Source organism: Balaenoptera musculus, chromosome 21 (genome assembly GCF_009873245.2).
Source record: "Balaenoptera musculus isolate JJ_BM4_2016_0621 chromosome 21, mBalMus1.pri.v3, whole genome shotgun sequence".
In the NCBI taxonomy this organism is placed as follows: Eukaryota; Metazoa; Chordata; class Mammalia; order Artiodactyla; family Balaenopteridae; genus Balaenoptera; species Balaenoptera musculus.
In genome coordinates, this window is record NC_045805.1 from 8,160,710 (window position 1) to 8,176,590 (window position 15,881).

A 15,881-nucleotide genomic window follows, 5' to 3' on the forward strand; every position below is an offset into this window, starting at 1 on the left:
TGCCTTCAAAGAAGTCATTAACAGAAGGGGGAGTACTCCCCGTGTGTGTGTGTACTCCCCATGTGTGTGTACTCCCCGTGTGTGTGTGTGTGCACACACAGTTAAAGGTGTTACTTTATTAGAAAAACAGGGAAAAGTGTTCAGCTTATTTATTTCATTTATTTATTTTTTTTATGTTCCAAATGTGATGGGTTTATTTTATTTTACTCTGATTCAAAACCAAAGATTCCACTACTACACAGAAACCAATATGTTACAAGGTCATGAAAAAGTGTTTTGGGACATGCAGGATGTGATGGACAACTGGAGGGTCGGGTCGGGTCATCTCCTCTGTAACATGACACTACACCTTCGCCGAGCAACCCATTGAAAATAACACTGCGGAACTGAACTGAACTGTGGCATGAACATGACAACTTCCGGGCATGCCTTCAAGCACACCTCCCTTAGGCTGGACTCAATATCGAGGCTTCAGTGTGGGGAGGATTAGAGTTCTTTGGAAGAAGGAGAAGTTCACACCTTTGAAATTTCACAGAAGAATTTTAAGGCCACAACATAGTGGGCTCATTTCTCTTCACCTCCAGAGACAAAGCTGATGCTTTATTCAAAACCACAGTAAGCTTCTAGTTCAAATCCCAGCCCGACCTTGTGCCCTCCTGCATTGAAGTTCTTTCCACAGATTAGAGCTGACAGGGTCAGTTTCACTCCTGGTCGAAGGGTCTGAGGATAACCCGGTCCAATCAGGCTGGCATTATTCACTTCAGCAGATAGAGAAGTTCTACAATCCAGCTGGTACTTAGCAGAGATGCCGGAACACGTGTTGTTCCTGCCAGCCGTCCACGCGAGGTTTATTGATGTTTCAGTCTTCTTGTTCACCTTCTGGTAGATCGCCTCTCCAGATTCAGTGCTATCGCTCACGTGAGTGTGCAGCTGGAAGTCTGCAGCCTTGTAACCCAGGGCGAAATTATTCTGTGACAGTTTGGGTTTGGCTGTGTCAAAACTCGCCTGATAGCCAGCAAGCCAACCTTCAATGGCCCACACAGCCCAGCCATAGATGGTTGGTCCAGAAAAATCTGTCAACAAAAGATATGGATTTGGCATGGTGAAAATAGATCTGAGAACCAAGTCATGTAGTGGAGTGGAATTTTCTACTTCTGGTCATGCTTACACTGATACAGGGAAGGCATCAGGCAACCTAGAGACCAAATACAAGATTTGTAACTATGGACTGACCTTCACCCAAAAGTGGAACACAGACAATACCCTTGGGAAAGAAATCTCTTTGGAGAATAAGTTGGCTGAAGGGTTGAAACTGACTCTTGATACCATATTTGTACCGAACACAGGAAAGAAGAGTGGGAAATTGAAGGCCTCCTATAAACGGGATTGTTTCAGTCTTGGCAGTAATGTTGATACAGATTTTTCTGGACCAGCCAGCTTATTTATTTTAAGCCAGTCCATAGAATAGTTTTAAGAGTCAAAATTTACATGAATAAATAGTTGCAAAGAGTCACAGAATCTTCTTGTTTTAATGCAAATGATCTGTCTTGGAGAGTGTCCCCATCATGCCTGTATTCTGATGTTACTGGGTGGAGCGCTCTCTAGATGCCTGGCCCTTTATAAATTGACCACAGGTGTGCCAGGAGTACGGAGACCAGTGTAGGGAAGAAGCCTGGAGTCCAGGTGTGTAAGCTCCTCAGTGTGGGGAGGGGCAGCAGGAAGGGTTTTTAAACGTTGATGCAGCAAAACAGCGACAAAGTCGATGGTAACAGATTGTAAGTTACCATCAGGTCCTTAGTAAGACCTAACCTCCTACAAATTTTCATTTCTCAAAGCTGCCATTTCCTTATCATTGAGGGGGGGTGATAAAAACAATCATAATAGAAATAAGATTCTGTATAAAAGGCTTTTGCAAACAATAAGTGATCATCCTGACTTCTCTTATTCCTTGCCCTCCTCCCTGCCATCTTGCTCTCCGAAGACAGGCATTCCATCTAGGGAAACCTGAATTGTATGGCCCTCATTCTCGCCCCTCCATGAAGAAAAGAGTTTCCCCAGTGCCCTAGTCACCATCAGTTTTGGTACATGACATTAACTAAGTCAAAAGATGTCCCATTTAGCAATCACTGCAATGTACTGTGTTCTCTGATATTTCCATCCATGTGCCGCGTTTCTAGCTAATTAGCATTCTCGTGTGTGCAAAGTTTTTCATTTCTAATTTTATCTCAAGTACCCTGTTCATATAGTCTGTCCCCTCCTCAGACACATTCACTTAAAATAAAACCACTCTCCCTCTTCGGTTACAGCACTTCTCACATGTTTATGTTGTCAACTTTCCAAGTCTTACTGTAGATGTTACTTGAGGTTGGGGGTGTCTTTTTCTTTCCCAGTATGTCAGACCCTCTTTGCCTTTGATTCCACTGCTCAGCTCTCATCCCTGGGTGCCAATGATATTTCTCGTGCTGGTCAGCCAGACTCCCGAGGCTATGGACAGCAGTATGCCTAGGATGGAAAATGGAGAAAAAAATTAATTAATTAAAAAAACCCAGTGCCCAAGTGCAGTGTTCCAGGCACCGCAGGCCAACACAGAGAAGTGGTCACAGAGCTGCCTGGTGTGAATTCCCTACAGTAACTTACTTCTTCTAATCCCATTTGGTTTATACTGCTCTAAATATCTGGCATTAGAGTTGTGATATAAATCAAGGCTTTCACAGTCACTTAAAAATCAAAAGGGGAAAAAGCCTCTAGGAACCTAATAATAGACTTCATCTACAGGCTGATTACATGACGGGTGCAAGAGTGTTCTGGAGGGGCATTCAAAACCCAAGTAGGGAACCTCAGATGAGATAAGAGAGATAAGCCCAAGGGGACCATGGATTTCTCTGCAAAAACCCAACAAAAAAAGCTTGACACTAGGTGGCAGCAGTGCCCCATGATTGCCTTCCAAATTAAACCGGCTTTGAGATCTGGGGTGGGGGGGGGCGGTTGGGGGGGGAATATCATAATATTAACACACAGATACAACCATATTACAAAATCAGCCCATCTTATTTGACAGCAATCTCCCACCCTCTTCATACTTAGGGTCAGAAATTTGGCATGAATCATTGTAACTCTCTGATATGTGATCTGGCCAAAGAAAATACCCCAAGTAAATCACAGCAGAAATGGGTAGTTACTGGTATGGGCATCCTTATTTCTCAAAGAATGGGAATCGGATAGATGTTCTGCACCCCAGAGAAAGGAGGTGGCATTAAAGACTTCAAGCAGAACCCAAGGAAGGCGACCCTCAGCCTGTAGCCTGACTGGGTCACAATTAAGTGTAAGGGTGTTCAGTTTCACAGGTGACATTCAGCGTTGCTGACCAGGATGCTAATAAAGTCAAAATCATCCATGAGTCCCAGCCCAGGACGGTTAGATTCTGGAAACGTTTTTTAATGGCAGAAATCCTTCTTGGTGACACGAGTCATTAGGAAGAGTAGTGCAAAGACAAGACACGTTTCTCAAGAAGTCAGCTCTTTAGTTCTCCAAAGAGATCAATTGTTTTTCTGATGAGCAGCTCGAACTGAACTACTGGAGCACTTAATGGGTCTTAAAAAGTGTTTTTGTTCACTTGCTGAGTTACAGGTACCATCTGGGATCTGATTTAAGACCTCAGAAGGGGCGACCCTCGTCTCTACATGCCTAGTTCAGCCTAAAGAATTTGGGTTCCACTGTGAATTCCCCAGTGATTGTGCCATTCTGTCTTCTGTTCTCCCCCCAGGGATGACTGGGGCAAAATAGGACTCGGCAAGTAGAAAACCCGGGTCATATCCAGGGCTGCAACTTTCCGAGAAGCACATTGGCCCCCTCCTCTTCAGACGCTCACCTCGCTATGAGGGAGGAGAGTTTTGATGGAGGGTCCAGTTTTTCCTGATAAGGAGAAAAAGGAGACCGAGCCTACCATGCTTTGGTGCTGAAATTTCAAGACTGTAGCCCTTCATTTCCTGGATTCACCATTGCGTTTCTATGTATCCCAGTGACCGCTGGGACAAGGGGAACCTAAGAAAAAGAAGGCAGGGGTCTAAAACATTATGAATTGGTCAACCTATTTAATCTTGCAGACGAACCGACAAAACGCAGGTGGAGTGAAGCTCATGACCCGTTGCCAACAGTGGGCCCTTCACTCCACCAAGATCACCCAGCGATGTGAGGGATGCAGCGTTTAGGACTGCTGGTGTTCTGGAATGCTTCTGGACACAGAATATAATCCTCTGTTACTAAGGTGTGGGGTTTCCCTGTTGTGGTTCCTCCAATCTGTAATGGAATTATCTAACCCTTTTTGGTCGAAACGGTGAATCCTTCAAATGACCCTTTGTAGGAAGACTAGCATTCACCTATGGTTTCTATTTTCCTATGAACCTTCCCCTGAAATGCCTTGCCTTACACATTCCCCCCAGATTGCTCAGACACCTCCTCTAGGAGTTGGGTGAAATCTGGCTCATTCTATCAACCACCGGGTTCTCTCTCTGCTCCGTTTATCTCTTTGCAGATTCAGAAAAGAAGCTCTCTTTTCTCAAGTCCCTACCCGACCCATTCCGTTTTATATAGGGTTGCACCTGAAGGTGTGCCAGCACGCCATCTCATCACCAGACCCCACTATCAATTCTAGACACCCTTCCTGATTTTGAATTTATTCTGAACGTAGGTTTGTGCGTGATTAACCCTAAGTCAGGACATCGGAAAAGCTTTGTAGCTCCATGCCAGTCGTCATCTTGCCAAAAATGATCTCGAAATAAAGTAAATCGATGTTTATTTTCCTCCCTTGGAGTTAGAGCCTTGGTGGCTCTCATTCCCACTGGGTTTCTTTCCCAAGTTACGCAGGGGGCTTCTCTCCGGGCAGGCACGAAGCGAGATGGGCAGACGGAGGCCAGCCCCTGCCCTCGCAGCCTCCCTCTGGGTCTCGGAGTCGCCCGGTGGCGTGGCCTCTCGCGGGTGTGTGGCGCGCGTGTCCCCCGCGCGAGCGCCCAAGACTCCTTCCCCAGCCTGCGCACGGCGGCGCCGGAGGCCGAGGAGAGCGCGGCGCGGCGCGGCGCGGGGAGCCCGGGGCCCGAGGCCGGGCTCTGTCTGGGATGGCGCCGTCCCAGCCTCCTTCCCCTCTCCGTGGGTAGGGATGGTTGAGTCCGGCCGCCACGGCAGCGGCTCCTTGTGCAGCTAGCAGCCTGTCTTCTGCGCTCTCCGCCTCCCCTCCCTAGACCGGCTCTCCTCCCCTCGCGCCCCCTCCCTCGCCCCCCCCCCCGTCCCTCCCGCAGCTCCCACTCGCTGGCTGGCTCTCCAGCTGCCTCCGCTCCGGGTCTCTCCCGGCTGCGCGCGCTCCTCTCCCCGCCTCGCCTCCTCCCGCAGCCTCGCCGCCTTGGTGCCTTCCTGCCCGGCTCGGCGGGCGCCCGGCCCCGGCCCCGGCCCCGGCCCGGCAGCCCGGTGTCGGCGCTCGGAGCAGCGCAGCCCAGCCTGCAGTGGTTCGGGACCCGATGCTATGAGAGCGAAGCCAGCCGGGCGCCCAGACCTGCGGGAGGCGTCGGATGCGCGGCCGGTCTGGGGACCGGGATCTTGCCCCCGCTCGCCTTGCCCTCTGGTGATTCTCCGGCTCTGTCCGTAGCCCTGCCGTGCCTCGGAGGCGACGGGCGCGTCTGAGAAGAGCCATCGGTGTCGTGCGCGTGTGGAATATCTGCAGACATGACTGCGCGGAGGAAATGCAAGGCGCTGCTGGCGCTGCTGGCGCTGTGCGCGGGGCTCCTCACTGCAGCCAAGGGTAAGGCGGGCTCGCCGGCTGCCGGGGGAAATGGGCGAACCCTCCGAGGCCCCGTTTGCGAACCAGGGGCCCGTTTGGAGGAGGGCAGGGTACCGAGTGGCCGGCCTCCGCCGGTGGCTCTCCGTCGCGGACGCCCGGGGATCGCGATGCCGGGAGGCGGCTTCCATCGCCTCTGCCCGCCCTCGTCGCCCGCGCCCCACCCCCGCCTCTCCTTCCCCCTGACTTGGGCCGAAACGAAATGTCTCTCCTTTCTCGGCGCTGGGGGCTGTTAGGGAGAAAGGAGCCAACCCCGAGTTGGGCTGAAACCGCGCCGCGGCGGGCGGTGGTGCCTCCTCGGCGATGTGGGCACAGCGGGTCCGGGTGGCCCGGTGGTTCCCGGGACGTTCTCCCCGGACCCGGAGCGGCTGGGAAAGTGGCCCGGGCCGAGGCGGCCCGGCAAGTTCTGGCCCTCTCGGGGTCCGGGCGCCACGGGCGAAGCGGCCTGCAGACCGGGCACCGCGCACCCTTCCTCCCTCTCCCTCCCACGTCCTCGGCCAGGCCGCCCCCTCCTTCCTCTCCCCGCACTTTGCTCCCTGCAAGTTGGAAGGAGCCGGCGAGGTGCGTGGAGAGAGCAGGGAGACCTGGACGGGGTTCAGCTCCAGCCACAGTCGCCTGCTCACAGGGTTCTTCCCCCCTGCCATCCCTGGTCAGGGGAAGGAGTGTCCCCGGGTCGCTCCTCGGCTTGGAGCTCCGTGAACTTGGTGTTCCCCTTGAAACGAGTTAGGGAATGTTTTCCGCCAACTAGCCTACGGGCTGCAACCTCGGGTCTGGCAGCAGCTCCTGCACTTGTCTATTCTCTGGGAAAGAAAACAAGGTCCCTCTTGATTCAGAGGGACAGGGAGACAGAGACAGAGAAGAGAGAGAGGGGGGATATAGCTGGATTTTCACATTGCAAAGTACTCGCCCCCATTTCCTCATTGTAGCCTCCTTGGATACTCCCCCCGCGCTCCGTCAATCAACACACATCGTCCCACTCCCGAAAATATCTATATAATTTTTTTCTTCTCCTTTTTAAAGGATGGAGTCAAATCATGTTTTTGTTTTTGTTTTCCTTTTTAACGGCTATTTGCTCTTTCCCATGTAAAACTCCCCTTTCCTCTCTAGATTCTTCCATCTTCTTTTCCTCCCATTTTCTATTCCTTCAGTGTTCCAGATTCAGGGGTGATTGACAAGGCGAAGGAGGACTGTCTCTGGTTCCGTAGGAAAACTCCAGATGGGCCCGGCCTGGGGCGAGATGGAGCGACGGCAGATTAGGCGTCCTCTCCACCTGCGTCCGGGGCTGGTTGAGAGCCGACAGCTCGGCACCAGCCCCTCCGGGCAAGCACTGGGGTGTCACAAAGAGGTGTCTGTGGGAATGCGCCCCACGATCCCAGGGAGCGCAAACGCAGGGTTAGTTGCTGGAGCTCAGGGTTGCTCGGGATTGGGGAGCTTCCCGAAGACACCGACCCTCCGCCCACCCGCCCGGCTTGGTCCAGCCGCCCCGCTGACGGAGCCACCGCGGAGGCACGGCCAGCCGAGCCGGGCGGGCGGGCGGGCGGCGGTCTCCGGGCGCGCTGGACTGGCTGGGCACAGAGGGCGAAGCAGGAAGGGTCGAGGGCAAAGAGGGCTGTCCCTGGCAGGTGTGCGTCTGTGTGTCGGGGGTCCCACCAAGCCCCTGCGCGGAGAGGAAACACCTGCTACGCAACTCTGCACAACTTTCCGCCCCTCTCCCCAGCGCTCCAAGCCCAGCTGGGCCCCGGCCGCCTCCCGGCCTCGGCAGGCAGCTCAGCCTCTGAGCGCAGTCTCGGTTCCCCGCGGTTCCGCGCGCTCTGAGCGCCCTTCCCCTGCAATTCGCAGGGCTTGCTGCGCCGAGGAGGCGGCGGCCCTGCCCGGGCTGCTTAATAATCCGCACACTTGTGTGCCGGGCGGATGCCGCCGCCGCCGCCGCCGCCGCGCGGGTGGGCCGGGCCTCTGGGCTCGGCCGGGGACGGGCCGGGGGTTGCCCTGGCCGATCCTGGGTCAACCCGGCAAGGGGCGCAAAGTCCTGGGCTCCCTGGAGGGGCAGCCGCACGGAAGACAGAGCCTCCTGCGCGCTGGGGGTCCCCGGTGCCGGCTGCAGAAGCCAAGAAGTGGAACCCAGGGTCCCAGGGCCCCTGGCGTGCGCGGTGCGAGAGTAGGGTGTGTGTGTGTGTGTGTGTGTGTATGTGTGTGTATTTGCGCGTAAGGGGCCGAGAGTAGGGTGTGTGTGTGTATTTGCGCGTGAGGCACCGAGAGCAGGGTGTGTGTGTGTGTGTATTTGCGCGTAAGGGGCCGAGAGTAGGGTGTGTGTGTGTGTATTTGCGCGTAAGGGGCCGAGAGTAGGGTGTGTGTGTGTGTATTTGCGCGTGAGGCACCGAGAGTAGGGTGTGTGTGTGTGTGTGTGTGTGTTTGCGCGTGAGGCACCGAGAGTAGGGTGTGTGTGTGTGTGTGTGTGTGTTTGCGCGTGAGGCACCGAGAGTAGGTTGTGTGTGTGTGTGTGTGTGTGTTTGCGCGTGAGGCACCGAGAGTAGGGTGTGTGTGTGTGTGTGTGTGTGTTTGCGCGTGAGGCACCGAGAGTAGGTTGTGTGTGTGTGTGTGTGTGTATTTGCGCGTGAGGCACCGAGAGTAGGTTGTGTGTGTGTGTGTGTGTGTGTTTGCGCGTGAGGCACCGAGAGCAGGGTGTGTGTGTGTGTGTATTTGCGCGTAAGGGGCCGAGAGTAGGGTGTGTGTGTGTGTGTTTGCGCGTGAGGCACCGAGAGTAGGGTGTGTGTGTGTGTGTGTGTGTGTGTGTATCTGCGCGTGGAGCGGCCGAGCGGCCGCGCTCCCTGCGCTGTTGCTTGGCGGGGGCTGCGGTGCCTGCGCGTAGCTCCCCGTCACCCCCGGGGGGTCCGGGGCCGCGTCTCCTCCGCGCGCGCGGGGTCAAGTGGGCGCGCAGGTGGCCGCGTGGGAGCGGGCTGCGGGCAGGAGGCTGGGGACGCCAGCGCCGGCGAGGCCCTGCGAGCGCTCTGGCGGCTGGGGGGCGGGAGGGGGGGTCGCAGTCCCCTTGGCGAGCGAGCCCGGGTGGCCGAGGTCGGGCCTCTGCTGGGGGGCGCCCGGGCCGCAGGCGCGCGGGAGGGCTTCCCTGAGGAGGAGCGGGGAGCGCTGGGGGCAGCGCCAGCCGCCGCCGCGGGAGCCGAGCCGCGCGCGCCCAGGTGGCGGCTCCCGCGGCGGCGCAGGCGGGCGGAGAGTTTTGATGCGTGGGGCGGAATTCGTGACCTGTTTGCGAGTCGTGAGAGGCTGGAGGCGGCTGCGGTCGCGGTCATCAGAGCCCGGTGCCTTCAGTACCCGGGTTGTCAGCTGTAGTTGGTTGTGCTTTCGGCCTGGGGTACCCGGGATTCCCTTGTGATACTCTTTTTCTTTTTGATTACTAACGCTGTTGTAAAGGTTGAGTCTCAAGTGTACATACCTCTTTAAAAGCAGCACATTTGCAGGGACCACGGGAGAGGGAAGAAGGCTTGAAAGCCTCTACAATATTCGTCTAGTAAGTAGGTGGAATAATTCATTCCGCGAGCACTGAGATTTGCGCCCTTTATCTGCGGCTGATCTACTGCCTGTTTGGACAAAGTTTGCTTCTCAGTTGTGTTTTGCCAGTTTGTGCAGCAAGGAGAATGCAGCTATTTGCAGGCATTATTCAGAAAGTGTCCTAAAAAGAGGCACATATAATAGTAGCCCTATGGGTCTCACCGTAGGAAGCCTGGGAGAGAAAGGTGGAGTGTTTCTCAAAATCCCTGATTCTGAAATTCACCAACCCACCCAGCAAAGAGATTTAAGTATGCCTTGCCAAATTTCCACAGAAACCCTACAAGGAGAGAGAGAGGGAAGGGGGGGGGCGGGGGGGGCGGGGGGGAGAGAGAGAGAGGTGTTTCCCAAACCTGCCAACTTCTATGTGAGTTACCTCGATTCCCATCACCAGGAAGGATGCTAAGACCTTTCATTTGCTGGCCAGGATCCTGATGGCTGGGCCACTGCACACATATGTGTATATACTCTCTCCTGGGGGAGACAGGAACTCCTGTGAATAAGTGGCTTTCGAGGGCAACCCCTGATCACTAAAAAGGCAGGCCATCTAAAAGGAAGTTAATGTTTCTGCATTCATGATCTGCTTAGCAAATCACATTTATTTTTTATTGAGTTGTCAAAGGATTCTGGTTTTTTTTGTTTGTTTGTTTTTTCTTTTCCAGTTTATAACTCTTCAGCCCATAGCTCTAGTGCTTCTGGAGCACCTATATAATTCTTCATTAGGGATTTTAAGTCCTTAAAAAGGTAAGCAAAGGAGAGGCTTTCTTCCTAAGTGACAGGTTTTGTAAACTTGGCTAGTAGGACAGTGAGGTCTCATTAAACAAGTCCCGAGGAGCCAATAGCAGGTAGTAAGTGGTAGTAGAATTCCCTCAGGTCTCAAGAATCTCTGCAAACACAGACCTTGAAAGGAAAGGGAATCACTATTTTGATATTGGCTTTCAGCTGGCCAGTCCTGCTTGATGAGAAGAAGGCCAGAACTACAGTTGAAAGTTTGTACAGGGACTTCCCTGGTGGTCCAGTGGTAAAGAATCTGCCTTATAATGCAGGGGACTCAGGTTCGATCCCTGGTCAGGGAACTAAGGTCCCACATGCTGCAGGGCAACTAAGCCAGCATGCCACAACTACTGAAAAATAAAAGGAAAGTCCATACAGGCAGAAGCAGCTCCTCCTGGGGGCAATGCTTCCTTAGTCTCCAGTTTTTTGTCTCAAACAAACGCCAACAGGGCTTTGAAAATGTCAAGAAAATGGTTCTGCTTCCTTTAAGAAACAGATAAACAAAGGCTCCGTGGCAGGTGAGCGCTCATTGCAGAGGAAATAGCAAATCCAGTGTAGACATTTCTAAGCTGTCAAAATGCAAATGGCATATTAAATACTCTGTGCTCTACGGAATTCTAAGTGGGCCTCTTTCTGCTGAGCTCACAGTGAAAATAAGCCACTAGGACTTGCATACGTGCGATTTAAACTTCACATTCCCTTTAGCCTTTTCTATTTCTCTGGTGAGGTTCATTTCTCTCTGGAATTAAGAAGTTGGTTGGGTACTCCTTGCATAGAGTAGATGACAAAGCTATGTTGTCTTTTAATTTTATTTGTTTAGCTAATACATCAGAAGAAGACATCTGAGTTAAAGGTATAGATATTGTACAGCCTACAGTATTTGCGTCCTTGGGTTACCTGGTCATATTTAAAAGCCTGTTGGTCCCTGTGCCGCTGGAGTAGGAAGCTGGATTACTGGACCAGTAGTGGTAACTGATAGAATCAAACCAGTTTCACTTTGCAGTCAGGCCACCATGGAGGCCAGACATGGATAATGTTTGAAACAGGAGGATTGGCTGGATGTGCCATCTGGGGCAAAGAAATTGACACTTTGGCTGGGCTGAAAATAACTGATCCTAAAGGAAATCAACCCCTTGAGCTTGTCTTCAGTTGCATGGCCACTGGGCTTAGCTCACTGGGTGTCCATTTCAGGACCACCTGTGAGTATGAAAATCAGATAATCATATTTAGGTATTTGCCTAAGTGCAAGGAAATAAGTCTCTTGTACAGTGATGTTAAGATGATCTTAAATGACCTTTGACTAATTAATCTGTCCATATGTAGGGTGGAATTTAGGCCCAAGTATGCAAGTGGATAAGTACCAGAATTAAAATTCCCATTATAGAAAAAAAGAATAGAAGAAAATTTTTTCATTGAACTGGTTAAAACTGACTGTAGCAGCTTTATGGAAATAATGCACACCGTGTGGTCCTCCCCACCCCCCCCCCCCCACAGATCAACCTCTTTGGATGCAGAGTATGAAACACTTTTTTCTTTTCTTTTCATTTTTGAATTTAGCTGCAATTTCCTTAAACCGTTTATACCAACCCCTAGTTTGGAGGAGAGGAAATGCCCTCAGTGGTCTAAGGAGGCTGCACGGTCTGTCTTTAGTCTTGAACATCTTTGTTCTAGGTGCAGGAGATTTCGTCATCGCTAGGCACACTGTCTCATTTAGCAAAACCTCCTTCTGCATATGCTGGAAACATTCTACTTAGGAATAACATTACAACAAATTAACTTGATTTAGAGTCACTGTTACTTTGACCCACTATATGTATCTCTTGCTAAAACTTCTTTGGTGAATGAAAAACATGCAGGCGTGGACATGTATTAAAAATAACTACTGTATCTTTTATGCTTCTAATACATTTTGCAATTTATTGGTTGAACTCCTCCTGCTTTATTTTGCACTAGTTTTAGCTCGGGGAAAGCTATAAAAGGGAAAGGGATATTTCACGATTGTCATTCTTTGCAAATATAAGTAGAATAAAAGTGATACTTCCATCTTAATGCTTATAATCTTAATGTGATTTTGCCCCATTGTCTGGAAAGCCGGAAGTCATGAATAATGCTTTGTGATTTAAAAATTATCCTTGTTACTAACATGAGATCAAGGGAGATAGAGGCATGAAAGAATCTCATTGGTACTACTACTTCCCAGTTTTTTTCACAAGTGAGTCACTTTTAGGATATTATTGCAACCAGAGATTTAAATTACATAAAATATTACCCTGATTCTAAGCACCTTTATTCATTTATTTTCGGGTTGTGTGTGTTTTGTTTCACCTCAGTAAGATCCAAGAAAACCTCATGTGGCATGTTGGATTAATGTAAATCCAACTGTCTGCCTGATTTATCCAGATAATTTTAAGCCACATGAGTCCCAGTGGAATCAGAGCAGCTTTTGAGGACATCAAGCATTTCTCCAATGTATGTTTTGGGTACTAAACATGTTACCTTTATCGTAGTAGATGTTGGCATTGTGGCCTTGATGCCGAGTTTTTGAATAATCTTTTGCAAACTTTGTGTGCATAGTAATCACTTGAGGCCTTGTTTCAATGCAAATCCCAAGGCTTCTCCCTCAGGTGATTCTCAATAGTAGTTTTGGGTGGTGTCAGAGATCTATCTTTCTATCTGTCTATTTATCTATCTTTCTATCTGTCTATCTCGACCTCCCTTTCAATGAGTCCTCAAAATCTAATAACCTCTTCACGTAGACTTCACAGGCTAATTAGCCCACCCTGATTTCATGACAAATATACTATATTATGAAACTGTGCAATTATTTCAGAAGATTTCTTCTTTATCATTAGTGCCCCCATTATCAGTGTTCATCATTCTAGGCTGTTTAATCTTTTTTTTTTTTTTTTTAATGGTTTTGCAGCAAAGCTGAGATTCAAGTTCCTTGTCTGTAGTGTTTATATTATGGGATGACTTCAAGGGATAATTGTACTCTTTCATATAAAAATGCCGTACGAATAAATTATTTTTTTTTCTTTTACTGTTTAGTATACTCTGATATGATTAGTGTTACAGAAGAAGGAGCTAAGTGTTAGATTAAAATTAGAATTATTTGGGGAGTGATCTCTAATGAATTAAAGCCTTTGAAATTAATTGTGAATTCTAAGCAGTCCTTTTCCAGATGCCTGGTGAATCTCTGTGCCTTTCTTCACAGAAACTTACTTATTTCTCCTCTTGTTTTTAAGAGAAAGTGTCTTTATTGATCTTTTACAAGTGAGTAATTGTCTACATGAAGTTGAGAGTCATGTAAAATATATGGTGGGCTCTCGCCATTCCTGTTCCTATAAAATTCCGCACCCTTGACCCGAGTTCTTAAAACCGGAGAACTCTCTGAGTGAATTTTTACTTCCTTTTTCTATCAGTAAATGGATAATCAGCACCACAGACCTTTGACTTTTATGCAAATAGAGAATCTTCAGAGATACAGAAAGTTAAACACAGCTCCTTCTTAGAAAAATGGATTCTCCTGGGCTTAAGGATATTCACTTTTCTTTCAAAGAATGAACCAGAGTGTGTTCAAAGGCTGTCAACAATTTTTGTCTCCTTGTTTCAGACTTTTTTTGTGTGTGGTTAGAAAAGTGATGTACTTTGATGTATAATACAGCTGTGGATAGTTAAGACTTGCAGGGTGTGATTGACACTTCGTACATAATAGAGGAGGGACCCTGACAACATAAGAAGGGTCACATTTTTACAAGAAATTAACAAAATGGAGCAGATACTTCCCTTCTTGCGCTAGAAATGTAAATTTCTTCGGCATCAATCTTGCCTTCCTATCCATCTCATTCTTGTTCTCCTTTCTTTCAAAATATAATTATTGTGAACAATTTAAGTCAAATCCAGCCATTGGAGTTTTCTCTTTTTTATGGTGCTGGCTCTAGAAATGAGGTTGCAGTTTATGTGTGGGCTACCTGCTCAGTAGGGGTGCTCCCTTTTAGATGGAAACAATATGACATTTTCTAAATATAAATCCTTATACTTTAAAAATTTTTTTGTAGATAACATCAAGAGAAAGTCAAGTGGGAAAAATCATCTCATTATTACACTTAAGCATCTAGAAGGAGCTGCTATCATTTGAGGGAAATGTATGTTTCTAGTCAACTACCGTGCTTAGCAATGAAGACCTAGGGGCCAGAGAAGAGATTTGGGAAGTCTAGACTCTTAAGTAGGTTTATAGTCACCCTTCGGCTCACTTGAAGCGTCCCAGCAGGTGGCCACTATAATCACTCAAGTCAGTATCACTGGAATTCACAAGTGCCTGCTATTTACCTACACACTTTAACAAAGAAGACTGAATCTGTGACGCCCCTCCTGGAGCTTACATCCTTCAAAACAGAAGCAACAACAAAACTAAAATAGCTTGACTTTGATTAACATTTATACAAATATTAGACATTAAAGCTCATGCGGATGTTGGAGAGGAGTTTGCATAAGAGGTGAGATCTTGATACAGCCTCTCAAAGAGTGGAGGAGAAAGAACAGGGACAAAAGGAGTGGGAAAGAAGGTGAGTGAGAACCAGCCCTGAGGAAGTACAGCCAGACACCGCCCCCCACACTTTTTTTAAAGCCCAGCGAGGACCAGGTTAAGTGTTGAGCGTGTCGATGAACCTATAAATATTGATGCTTGATGGAAGACTCCTCAGAAATTCTTCTGTGGGTCCTTAAAGCTAAAAGACCAAATGTGAAGGCATGTAAACTACTGTCCTAAGACTATTTCCTGAAATAGGAAAATATACATCTTTTTCTTGGCCTTCCCTCCTCCTTCCCTCACACAGCCAGTGGGTCAGACCCTACCCTTCTTTGGCTTGGAATCTATTTCTTGGAAACGGGAATTTTTGTTACCTTAAACATCTTTCCCCCCCCCCCAAGTTCCAGGATTGTTGGTGTAACTGTCGTGTTTTGTTGTAATGACCTCCAGAATGTAATACAAACAGAACATTGGGTAGGGAAAAAAGCGCTTTTTGGTTTACTGGCAGTGTGTTTTGGCATCCTAAGTACTATATGTACTTGTGCAGAATACAGCGTGTTTCCCTCAAACTGACTTTCAGAGTGTTTCATAATCCGGCTTCATCTCTCACGCTCTGTCTCTATGCTTCCTCCTGGTGACTCCAACTTCAGCTAAATCAGTTTAATGCACATCCTGAAATGCACCTTGATTCCATTTATCCCAAGCCTAGCAGCTTGAGTCTGCTTCTACTTACCTCTCCCGTAAGCCAGTCACCCAATCGCTCCTTCATCTGAATTTCTTTGTTACTTACTGTGTTTCACGATGATCTTTCATAAGATTGTAAATTGAAAGTTTAGGATCTTCTAAAACAAAACAAACAAACAAGAACATTGCTGGTTTTGTTTCCGTTTGTTTATATCATTCTTACTTCATAGATTTTTTTTTATTGAAATATAGTTGATTTACAATGTTGTGTTAGTTTCCAGTGTACAGCAAAGTGATACTTCATAGATCTTAACATTTGGAGAATCGAAAGACATTCTTGGAACTGTCACACTGTCATCATGCTTCCTTATACGTTCACTATTCCTTCAGTGAATAAACAACTGTTCTCATATGCCTGATTCTCTCCATTTTTTTGTGAGTCAAATTAATGTGTTGAAAATATTTTGTGAAAGGACTCATAGGAAAGAGATGACCAATGGAAGGTATCAGTAA

At 48.8% G+C, this 15,881-nt stretch overlaps 2 protein-coding genes across 2 annotated transcripts in view; one reads left to right on the forward strand and one right to left on the reverse strand.

Moving 5' to 3' along the window:
- Positions 1–245: 245 nt before the first annotated feature.
- On the reverse strand, positions 246–4,576 carry LOC118888064 (voltage-dependent anion-selective channel protein 3-like). Its single transcript, XM_036839035.1, has 4 exons — positions 4,568–4,576; positions 3,869–3,912; positions 2,348–2,502; positions 246–1,073 (listed from the first exon to the last, which is right to left on the reverse strand). Exons 1-4 carry the CDS (start codon positions 4,574–4,576, stop codon positions 601–603), a joined length of 681 nt encoding a protein of 226 aa, XP_036694930.1. The 3' UTR covers positions 246–600.
- An 873-nt stretch (positions 4,577–5,449) lies between these two features.
- CSMD1 (CUB and Sushi multiple domains 1) overlaps positions 5,450–15,881 on the forward strand; it is a 1,821,542-nt gene continuing 1,811,110 nt past the window's right edge. The window contains exon 1 of the mRNA XM_036838958.1: positions 5,450–5,788. Coding sequence (XP_036694853.1) covers positions 5,713–5,788 — 76 coding nt within the window. The 5' untranslated portion in view covers positions 5,450–5,712. The remainder of the gene's footprint in view (positions 5,789–15,881) is intronic.

Coding starts and splice junctions, on each gene's coding strand:
- LOC118888064 (XM_036839035.1), bottom strand. Junction 2,503..3,868: donor CTCTCCTCCCTCATAGCGAG/GTGAGCGTCTGA, acceptor TTTCCATCCTAG/GCATACTGCTGTCCATAGCC. Junction 1,074..2,347: donor AACCTCAAGTAACATCTACA/GTAAGACTTGGA, acceptor TTTTGTTGACAG/ATTTTTCTGGACCAACCATC.